The 12,104-nt window shown below is 36.3% G+C and overlaps 1 protein-coding gene across 1 annotated transcript in view; it reads left to right on the top strand.

Moving 5' to 3' along the window:
- The window catches only part of LOC136863365 (bumetanide-sensitive sodium-(potassium)-chloride cotransporter), a 756,312-nt gene that overhangs the window by 689,168 nt on the left and 55,040 nt on the right, over window positions 1-12,104 (top strand). The window contains exons 15-17 of the mRNA XM_068225649.1: window positions 1,252-1,441; window positions 1,535-1,644; window positions 1,728-1,842. Of these exons, the coding sequence (XP_068081750.1) occupies window positions 1,252-1,441; window positions 1,535-1,644; window positions 1,728-1,842 (415 nt within the window). The remainder of the gene's footprint in view (window positions 1-1,251; window positions 1,442-1,534; window positions 1,645-1,727; window positions 1,843-12,104) is intronic.

Raw genomic sequence — 12,104 nt, 5'->3', positions numbered from 1 at the left:
CTGGTGTGATCTGTGTTGCATGTACGGATTTGGCCCTGTTCCCTTCCCTTTGTGGAGGGATGTATTCACTATCGCATGTTTTTGTAGTGTGGTGTGTTGTGTGTATAGGAAGAAGCATGTTTTGAACAAATACAAAAGACCCAGTCCTCAAATCAGGGAATTGATCAGATGTGGCTGAATTCCCCAATCCTGTCAGGTAATGAACCAGAGATCCTCGGAACTGAAGAAATATTTTCTGAAATAAATAAGTGCAAGTAGACTTCAGTAGTTCACTTTTTTGTCATGAAATAACACCATTCAAACTTGTATAATCCTCCAAACATTCACTATCACTTAAAGACAGTTTTGAATCACTGCAGTCAACTTATTATACAAACAAACAATCTAAGAGAATCTTTGTTTCTGGGTAAGTTACTGTTTGCTTATAAGAACATGACCTGTTGTAAATAGCTGAAACTTAACATGCAATAAATCCAAAGAGAGTCAGTAAATTGGGTTGATCTTTGACCAAATGAAAGCCTGGTTTTTTTCTATTGACTATGTGACTTTCATTCAAATGTATCAGTATAGGCCAAGTGATGACTCCACAAATCACAAAGTTCTGTCTGTGTGGGACACTTCAATCTGATATAGTGGAGCTAGGAAAGCTATTTCCCTTGGAATATGCATTTATATGCACTGTCAAACATAAGTTAAAATGTCAGTGAAGGTGGGACTTACTAAGTACGGTATATAATTATTGCATACCTTTTTATATATATATATTCTATTTTTTATATAATATATATACATGCCTTTTGCATACAGATCTGGGCTATTGCTATAGCTATATCTAGTGAATACTTCATTTGGTTTGGAAGTTAAATTTCTTTAATAGGCTCCTTTAATTCTGTCAATTTTATGCATATTTTTTGCATGTTTAAAATGCAAATGTTTACTTATTTTAAAGTTTAGATGTTTGTTATATGTGTAATTATACTTCCATTGCCTGTATTGATTATTGTCAAAAGCATTAATTAAACAAATCAACCCACTTTGAAAATTATGTAAAATGACTGGTAGAAATTAATAATTCATCTGTTTGATAAAAACTTACTACTATTATTGGTGTTAATACTCAATAACCACCTATTATGTATATCTGGCAATTGATTATTTTTACCATAGCATATATTACATTTTCATGTTATATTTTCTCGTGTTAAATTATATATTTGTTTATTGTGATATATGGCAATTTCTTTCTTGTAGCCAGTAGTGCTAGTGACCTCTCAGCTCCTGCTACTCCTAACATAAACAAAGCAAGGGTGAGTGCGAGTCCTAATGCAGAAGATGCTGAGCCAACTTCAGTGACCGTCACTGAACCTGAGCAGGACAAAGGCAAACTTACACTTAGCAAAAGAGAGAAGAAGAAGAGAGAGTCTAAGACAGACCTCTACAGGTATATTTGATTAAACAATGAGAATAGAGCTGTTCGTAAAGTAGTCTTCTCTCAGTGTGTTGAAAATCTAACTTTTGTTTACCGATGTCTTAGGGGTCCTGGAGGCAGTCCTCTTCCAAAAGAAGTCCTCAATGCTCTTACCCAGTTCCAGAAGAAACAGAAGAAGGGCACAATTGATGTTTGGTGGCTGTATGATGATGGAGGTATGTGTTACACTTTCACCTTCTGTTCATTTTATAAGAACTGTATCTTATGATCATATAATGATTTTTATTCGTATTTCTAGGTCTAACATTGTTGTTACCCTATATCATCAGCACAAGGCGGAATTGGTCTGGCTGCAAACTGCGAGTATTTGCATTAGCAAACAAAAAAGATGAGCTTGAATTTGAGCAAAGAAGGTTTGTTATATTATTTTTATCTCAGTTGACTTATACTGTCTCACTTTGAATTTTGCAAAATCATATTTCTTCATTGTTACTCCGACAGTTATGTGTTCCAAATTAATGTTATGCTGGTTGATCATGGTCTCAGTGGTGTTTTGTCAAAATTCTGCCTGTTTTGTATTTGACATGGCATGCAGTAAATTAATGCAGTAAATTAATATGACATCTTACCTTCTTCTTCTGTCACCCTTATCCAGGGAGCTCCTGGGTCAGGAGTGGATCATTTTCCTTTATTCACTTCTCACACCTCCGTGGAGACAGAAACGATGCACATCGCTTCTGTGGTGTTCCTTTGATCTCTGTTCTGATACACTTTGATGCTTCACGTAGGCTATTATTATGGTGGACTCGCCACACCCAAAGGCATTTTGATAGCATAAGTGTCAGATTTCAATGAGGCTGTTTCTAACCTGGAGACTGGACGCTGCTTGCTATATTTTAGTGGCATTTCCTCCGCTGGAGAATGAGCACATAACGAAAGGGATTTCTTCACCCAAAGGCGTTGGCTCCTTTAGAGAGTTGGGTTATTCACCACCACCCAAAACTCTCTATCAGTCAATACTGATCTGCATTTAGGGCAGTCGCCCAGGTGGCAGATTCCCTATCTGTTGTTTTCCTAGCATTTTCTTAAATGATTTCAATGACATTGGAAATTTATTGAACATCTCCCTTGGTAAGTTATTCCAATAGAGTAAAATAATATATGTAATTTTCATTTTGTATTGAAAAGGTGGACCAATAATAATATATTATTTTACTCTATTGTAATCACAGTTCAATACGGATCTATCATTATGAAACTTATTTCTTTTAATAAGTTATTCCAATCCCTAACTCCCTTTCCTATAAATGAATATTTTCCCCAATTTGTCCTCTTGAATTCCAACTTCACCTTTATATTGTGATCTTTCCTACTTTTAAAGACGCCACTCAAACTTATTCGTCTACAAATGTCATTCCACGCCATTTCTCCGCTGACATCTCGGAATATACCACTCAAATGGAATAATATCAATAAGTTAATTTATTGAATTTACCACCTAATCAATACAAAATATCTTATTTTAGTTGGTTTACTTTGGCATGTTGACTAAAATGGTACATGTTTTGCCATGAATTCAGGCATCATCAGCCATTATCTTAACTTTAAAATAGAAACAGGCACCTGATTTATATATACATGAAATAAAACATTTTTTTTTTAAACCTTGGAGAGGCTAGAACTACAATTAACATATGGTCAAAGTTAAGTTGGTTATAAAGATAGTACAATGAGTAAGTAAAATTACAATTGGTGAAAGTGATGGTGATATGACATTAGAAGGCTTCTATTATAATTAAAATGAACAAAGCAACAGTCTGTCAAAAACGAGTGATAGGATTGCTAAAAATTATGTTGGCCGACCAGCGGTTACAACGAAAATGACAATGATAATCGTATTTAATAAAAATGTAGAATAATAGTGAAATGTGGTCATGTGACCATCAAAATTTGTTTACAAGACATAAATCGAAAATTAATGGCATATGGTGATGTGGTTCAGTTTGATAAAAAATACGAAGTTGAAGTTGAAGAACGATGTTTAAATAAGGCCTTTATGGACCATCTCAATTTGTTGCAATGCTGCAATGTTGTTAAGAATGTGTGGTAGATTGACATTCAAGTTGAAATAGAAGTGTTACAGTTGAATCATTGGACGAAGAGAGGGTAGTTTGTTTCGTTATTAACTGAATGTTATTGTCGACTGTCTGCTTCTTACTCCGAGTGTTATAGCTGTATGTTTCTCACATTTATTACATGTAACATACCACTCAATCGAGCAGCTCGTCTTCTTTCTCCCAGTTCTTCCCAGCCCAAACTTTTCAACATTTTTGTAACACTACTCTTTTATCAGAAATCACCCAGAACAAATTGAGCTGCTTTTCTTTGGATTTTTTCCAGTTCTTGAATCAAGTAATCCTGGTGAGGGTCCCATACACTGGAATCATACTCTAATTGGGGTCTTACCAGAGACGTATATGCCCTCTCCTTTACATCCTTACTAAACACCCTCATAACCATGTGCAGAGATCTGTATCCTTTATTTACAATCCCATTTATGTGATTATCCCAATGAAGATCTTTCCTTATATTAACACCCAGATACTTACAATGATCCCCAAAAGGAACTTTCACCCCATCAACGCAGTAATTAAAACTGAGAGGACTTTTCCTATTTGTGAAACTCACGATCTGACTTTTAACCCCGTTTATCATCCTACCATTGCCTACTGTCTATCTCACAACATTATTGAGGTCATTTTGCAGTTGCTCACAATCTTGTAATTTATTTATTACTCTATACAGAATAACATCATCTGCAAAAAGCCTTACCTCGCATTCCAGCCCTTTACTCATATCATTTATATATATAAGAAAACATAAAGGTCTAATAATACTGCCTTGAGGAATTCTCCTCTTAATTATTACAGGGTCAGATAGAGCTTCACCTACTCTAATTCTCTGAGATCTATTTTCTAGAAATATAGCAACCCATTCAGTCACTCTTTTGTCTGTTCCAATTGCACTCATTTTTGCCAGTAGTCTCCCATGTTCCACCTTATCAAATGCTTTAGACAGGTTAATCGCGATACAGTCCATTTGACCTCCTAAATCCAAGATATCTGCTATATCTTGCTGGAATCCTACAAGTTGAGCTTCAGTGGAAAAACCTTTCCTAAACCCGAACTTCTTTCTATAGAACCAGTTATTAATTTTGCAAACATGTCTAATATAATCAGAAAGAATGCCTTCCCAAAGCTTACATGCAACGCATGTTAAACTTACTAGCCTGTAATTTTCAGCTTTATGTCTGTCACCCTTTCCTTTATACATAGGGGCTACTATAGCAAATCTCCATTCATTTGGTATAGCTCCTTCAACCAAACAATAATCAAATAAGTATTTCAGATATGGTATTATATCCCAACCAACTCTCTTTAGTATATTCCCAGAAATCTTATCAAATCCAGCTGCTTTTCTAGTTTTCAACTTTTGTATCTTATTGTAAATGTCATTATTATCATATGTAAATTTTAATACTTCTTTAGCCTTAGTCTCCTCCTCTGTCTGGACATTATCCTTGTAACCAACAATCTTTACATACTGCTGACTGTATACTTCTGCCTTTTGAAGATCCTCACATACACACTCTCCTTGTTCATTAATTATTCCTGGAATGTCGTTCTTGGAACCTGTTTCTGCCTTATAGTACATACCCTTCCATTTTTCACTAAAATTTGTATGACTGCCAATTATGCTTGCCATCATGTTATCCTTAGCTGCCTTCTTTGCTAGATTCAATTTCCTAAGTTCCTTCAATGTCTCCTTACTTCCACAGCCATTTCTAACTCTATTTCTTTCCAATCTGCACCTCCTTCTTAGTCTCTTTATTTCTCTATTATGATAAGGTGGGTCTTTACCATTCCTTACCACCTTTAAAGGTACAAACCTGTTTTCACAATCCTCAACAATTTCTTTAAACCCATCCCAGAGTGTGTTTACATTCTTATTTACAGTTTCCCACCGATCATAATCACTCTTTAAAAACTGCCTCATGCCTGCTTTATCAGCCATATGGTACTGTCTAATAGTCCTAGTTTTAAAACCTTCCTTTCTATCACATTTATTTCTAAATGCGACAAAAACAGCTTCGTGATTACTAATACCATCTATTACTTCGGTTTCTCTACAGAGCTCATCTGATTTTATCAGCACCACGTCCAGGATATTTTTCCCTCTAGTTGGTTCCGTCACTTTCTGAATCAGCTGTCCTTCCCATATTAGCTTATTTGCCATTTGTTGTTCATGCTTCATGTCGTTTGTATTTCCTTCCCAATTGACATTTAGTAAATTCAGATCTATACAGACTTATAACAATACAAATCTTCAACCTTTTTGATACTTATATTTGCATTTTAGCAAATTAATTAATTACACACAGTACATGTTTTGTTCTTTTTTTAGAACATCTTCAGCTGTTTACATAGCTTAGGTGATTCACTAAGTGTTTATCTTTTTAAGTACATTATAATCAGGTACCTTGTTCTTCAAAAAATACTACGTGAATATAAATTGAATTAAAATGAATTAAAAACATGTCGTGGTTAAATGGGTTAGTGAAATGAGATGGAATGGATATGCTTATAGTTAGCCTATTTTAAAAACTATTTCTATTCATTTGAACAGTTGTTGTTAGAAAGTTTCCAGCACTTTTTCACTAAAATATTTTGTTTGTCTTCCAGTAAAATTTTTTTGAAAAAAATGTATGACTTTTCCTTTGACACTGTTCTGAATATTGTTAAGTGGTCACTTCATTCACTCCCTCCAAGGTGGCTGCTATTTGTTTTTGAACTTACATAATATATCTTGAATTGGGTTAGTTACGGAACCTTGAAGCTGATTGCCGTTTGCTAATAATAGAGGAGCTTCCCCATATTCTGAAATGAAATGAAATAAAATAAAATAAAATGGAGGATTTGCTTTTTGATAAAAAATGTGTCTGTATAAGGAATCTTAGTATATAAAAAATGGTTTCATACCTTGCTGTTGTCTAAATCCATTCCTACTCTGACCTTGCAGGAGCTATGTTTGAAGCAGCCTTCCGTTTTGTGTAATTTTTTTTTTTGCTATTTGCTTTACGTCGCACCGACACTGATAGGTCTTATGGCGACGATGGGACAGGAAAGAGCTAGGAGTGGGAAGGAAGCGGCCGTGGCCTTAATTAAGGTACAGCCCTGGTGTGAAAATGGGAAACCACGGAAAACCATTTTCAGGGCTGCCGACAGTGGGGTTCGAACCTACTATCTCCCGAATACTGGATACTGGCTGCACTTAAGCGACTGCAGCTATCGAGCTCAGTCGTTTTGTGTAATAATGTGTGTGTTCTAATGCTTGCTCCACCTTCGGGGGAGGCAAGGCTGTGGAGAGGGGAGGAGGCGTGTCGCTTACAGTCACGGTTTCGGCTTAAGAAGGGTAGGGGAAGTGTATATACGAGATGGCGGAAGCTCATTCGTTTTCTTTCTTTCATTGTCTGTGTTGCTTATTTTGCCTAATGTTTCAAGATTTGATAATAAAGGGTTCCTATTGTCAATTATATCATTCAGGTTATTATCCCAATTACTTTGTTTTTCTAAATAAATATATAAATTTTCTGGAAGACTGGAAGACAAGCGAAATATTTTAGTGAAACAATGCCGGAAACTTTCTAATAACAACTGTTCAAATGAATAGAAATAGTTTTTAAAATAGGCTAACTATAAGCATATCCATTCCATCTCATTTCACTAACCCATTTAACCACGACATGTTTTTAATTCATTTTAATTCAATTTATATTTATGTAGTATTTTTTGAAGAACAAGGTACCTGATTATAATGTACTTAAAAAGATAAACACTTAGTGAATCACCTAAGCTATGTAAACAGCTGAAGATGTTCTAAAAAAAAGAACAAAACATGTACTGTGTGTAATTAATTAATTTGCTAAAATGCAAATACAGTATAAGTATCAAAAAAGGTTGAAGATTTTTATTGTTATAAGTCTTTGTAAAAAGGATTTGATACAGAAAATGAAGCTGATTTCTTGCAAAATTCAGATCTCCCACTACAATCACGTTCCTTTCCATGTCGTTTCCCACATAGCTGATTATCTTATCAAATAATTCTGAATCCGTGTCAGCGCTACCCTTTCGCAGTCTGTACACTCCAAATATATCAAGTTTCCTATTATCTTTATAAATGAGCCTCACACCTAGAATTTCATATGTGTCATCTTTAACTTTTTCGTAGCTTACAAATTCTTCTTTCACCAGGATGAATACTCCCCCTCCCACCATTCCTATCATATCTCTACGATACACACTCCAGTTCCGTGAGAAAATTTCTGCATCCATTATATCATTTCTCAGCCATGATTCAACTCCTATTACAATATCTGGTAAATATATATCTATTAAATTACTTAATTCTATTCTTTTCTTTACAATACTTTTACAGTTCAACACTAACATTTTTATGTCATCCCTACTTGACTTCCAGATCTCTGTACCCTTATCACCGCTCCCTAGACAACCCCGTTTCCCTGAATGTACCTCCCTATTACTCCGTGTAGAGTTGCTGACTGTACAATCCACTCTACCCCGTAGCAGGTAACTCTCCACATGCAGTTAATGACATTTGCACATCAAATGTGACTCTGGCAAACAAATGAATAAACCTTTCTATACAAAAGACAAGAAATTGAATGAGAAATTAAAACGTATTAAAAGAAATAAAACCTGGCAAGTTGGCCATGCAGTTAGGGGCGCGCTGCTGTGAGCTTGTATCCGGGAGATAATGTGTTTGAATCCCACTGTCAGCAGCCCTGAAGATGGTTTTCAGTGGTTTCCCATTTTCACATGAGGCAAATGCTGGGGCTGTACTTTAATTAAGGCCACAGCCGCTTCCTTCCAACTCCTAGGTCTTTTCTATTCTATCATCATCATCATAAGACCTATCTGTGTCGGTGTGACATAAAGCCACTAGCAGAAAAAAAGAAAGAAATAAAATATAATATTAAAAAGGAATAAATGATAGAATGATCAAAGAATTCAATTTTATTTATTTACCAATTAGCAACTGGCAAATCAGTGCATTGATACACTGCCAGCCAAAAAAAAAAAAGAAAAAAACGCATAATACTTAGGACAAAGCAACTTTCTGAAATGTATTTTACAATTAAGGCGCTTAGAATAATATTCACATATGCAGCAATACATCATTTTTGTATTATCTTGCTATGGATTTATTGAAACCTCCTCCATTTCCATACCAAATATAAATGGATCATACCTCCTCTAAGTGGTTTTATTTACTCTTGTCAGAAGCATAATCATACAGTTAAGAGAGAATCAGCCGTCTAAGAAGTGCCCTAGTCCGTTGCCCAGGGAACGCCCGGATGAATTTAATTAATATTCTTAACATATCCTGCAGGAAGGCTTCTCTCTTTTTTTGCTAGTTGTTTTACGTCGCACTGACACAGATAGGTCTTATGGCGACGATGGGATAGGAAAGGGCTAGGAGTGGGAAGGAAGCGGCCGTGCCCTTAATTAAGGTACAGCCCCAGCATTTGCCTGGTGTGAAAATGGGAAACCACGGAAAACCATCTTCAGGGCTGCCGACAGTGGGGTTCGAACCTACTATCTCCCGAATACTGGATACTGGCTGCACTTACGCGACTGCAGCTATCGAGCTCGGTGGCTTCTCTTTTGTTCCCCCTCTAAATGGTGAAAATCCCATTCAAATATGTGACTTCTCAGGTTTAAGACATAACAGAATTTTGTTTTGAACTTTTAGATTAGCAATGACGTATGCGCCAACTCAAAACACATGTGCTTCTATGTATTAACATGGTGTATGTAATTCGTCATTTCAGCTCCAAAGCTGTTTATAATAAATATTGATAATATTATTAATACATCAATTGTTTAGGAAATTGGTGATTTTCTTTTCATCAGCTAAACCTTAACCTACACCCATTTTAGATCATATTTCATTGAACAAACCTAATAACTGCTATGATAATGAAAATATGTTGTTCGAGGAGGGCTAAATATTTACTCTTTCAGCCTATCTCTTTATTATCAACCTACAAGGTGACTGTGTCTTTCTGTGCCCATTTTAAGTAAATTCAAGAAGATGCTATTGATGCTGATGAAATGGGAGATCCAATTTTGAGGTCAGAATTCGACAGAGCTTTGGGAGCCATAGATAGGAACAAGGCACTTGGAATTGATGACATTCCCTCTGAATTACTGACTGCCTTAGGAGAAACCAGCATGGCGAGGTTATTCCATTTAGTGTGTAAGGTGTATGAGACAGGAGAAGTGCCATCTTATTTTAAACAGAATGTTATTAAACTCATTCCCAATAAAGCCGATGCTGACAATTGTGATAACTACCATACCATTAGTTTAGTATCTCACACCTGCAAAAATTTTAACACATATTATTTACAGATGAATGGAAAGACAAGTTGAAACTGAGTTAGGAGAAGGTCAGTTTGGCTTCAGAGGAAATGTAGGAACAAGTGAAGCAATCCTGACTTTGTCTAATCAGAAGATTGAATTAAAAAGGATACGCACACGTACATGGTGTTCGTAGATCTAGAAAGAGCATTCGATAATGTTGATTGGACCTAGCTATTTGAGATTCTGAAGGTGATTGGGATCAGGTACCGAGAACGAAGAATTATCTGCAATCTGTATGAAAATCAGTCTGCAGTGATAAGAATCAAGGGCTTTGAAAAAGAAGCAGCAACTCCCTCCTTTTCAGTGTTTATATGGAAAAGGCAGTAAAGGAAATCAAAGAGGAATTTGGAAAGGGAATTTCAATCCAACGAGAGGAAATCAAAACCCTGTGATGTGCCGATGATATTGTTATGTTATCTGGGGCTGCAGAAGATTTGGAGAAATTGCTGATGGTATGGACAGAGTCTTGGGTAAGGAGGACAAGTCCAAAACAAAAGAGATGGAGTGCAGTCGAATGGTCAGGTGATGCAGGTAATATTAGATTAGGAAATGAAGTCTTATGTTTTGCTACTGGTTTTACGTTGCACCGACACAGATAGGTCTTATGGAGACGATGGGATAGGAAAGGTCTAGGAGTTGGAAGGAAGCAGCCGTGGCCTTAATTAAGATACCATTTGCCTGGTATGAAAATGGGAAACCACGGAAAACCATCTTCAGGGCTGCCGACAGTGGGATTCAAACCCACTATCTCCCAGATGCAATGAAGTCTTAAAGGAAGTAGATGAATATTGTTACTTGGGTAGTAAAACAATTAACGATGGCACAAGTATGGAAGGCATAAAATGCAGACTAGCACAAGCAAGGAAGGCCTTTCTTCAGAAAAGGAATTTGCTCTCTTCGAACATTGATATAGGAATTAGAAAGATGTTTTTGAAGACTTTTTTGCCTAGAGTGTGGCATTGTATGAAAGTGAAACCATGATGATAACTAGCTCAGAAAGAAAGAGAATAGAAGATTTTGAAATATGGTGTTACAGAAGAATGCTGAAGGTAAGATGGATGGATCGAATCACGAGTGAAGAGATACTGAATCGAATTGGTGCAAGATCGATTTGGCTAAATTTGAAAAGAAGAGAGAGTAAGGATGATAATAAGACACACCTTATGACATGCAGGACTTGTTCAGTTGGTTTTTGATTGAAGTGTAGGTGGTAAGAACAGAAGGGTTAGACCAAGGTGACAAGCAGATTTGAGCAGATGTAGGATCAGATAAAAAATTAGATGTATGGCTTTCAGGCGTTTGCTCTATTAACTAGCGTTTCATCTTAGGTCTGTCACTAAACTCGACCATTGTGGAGTTTTATCTCCCATATGCAGTTATCAGACTGTGCCTCTTAAATAGGCTTCTGATAAGTTCTCCTGCATACACCCCAGCGTCAGTGGGTAGGGTCTGACACATCCCACTCTGATGAGTCTAGTGTCAGACCTAAGACAAACAAACACAATGGCTTCTTTGATAATGAAAGTAACATATTTAAGGAATATTTATTTTTTGACCCATCTCTCTATTCTTTGTTCGTATCGGCCTACTAAGGACCACGTTATTTGAGCTGTCTTCTCTGGGCTTTTATCTTTGCCCAGTGCTTCTTCATTCGTTGCCGGTGTAGCTCTTTTCTTTCCTCTGTCCACGTCTTTCCCGTCTTCAACTTTGGCTTTTCTTGAAAACCCTGGTGGTCTTTTAGTTTCCTCCTGAGTTGGTTGCATTCTTGTATATCTTCATAAGTTATCCCCATCTCCTGTAGGTCTATTTCCAGTTCCTTGAACCAAGTTGGCTGGGTCTTCTTATGTTTAAAATAGATAAAGATCTGGTTCGATAATTGTGTGGGTTTCAATCTTAGCAAGTGGCCATAAAATGTAATTCTCCTTCTCCGCAAGACATCAGAGATCTTCTGGACATGAGTATACAGCTCATAACTATGCCGACGTCTATATTCATCATTGTCTTTAATTGGGCCAAGAATTTTTCTTAAGATCTTTCTCTTTTTAATTTCTAATTTTTCTGTCAGGCCTTTCTTGTTCATAGCAAGGCATTTTACTGCATAGAAAGCCTCTGGTCTTATGATAGTGCAGTAATGTCTGAGTTTTGCATTCAAGGATATGGACTTTTTG

The sequence above is a fragment of the Anabrus simplex genome, chromosome 1, assembly GCF_040414725.1.
Source record: "Anabrus simplex isolate iqAnaSimp1 chromosome 1, ASM4041472v1, whole genome shotgun sequence".
Lineage (NCBI taxonomy): Eukaryota > Metazoa > Arthropoda > Insecta > Orthoptera > Tettigoniidae > Anabrus > Anabrus simplex.
The sequence above is the reverse complement of the archived record's forward strand: the minus strand, read 5'-3'. Positions and strand labels throughout refer to the sequence as shown.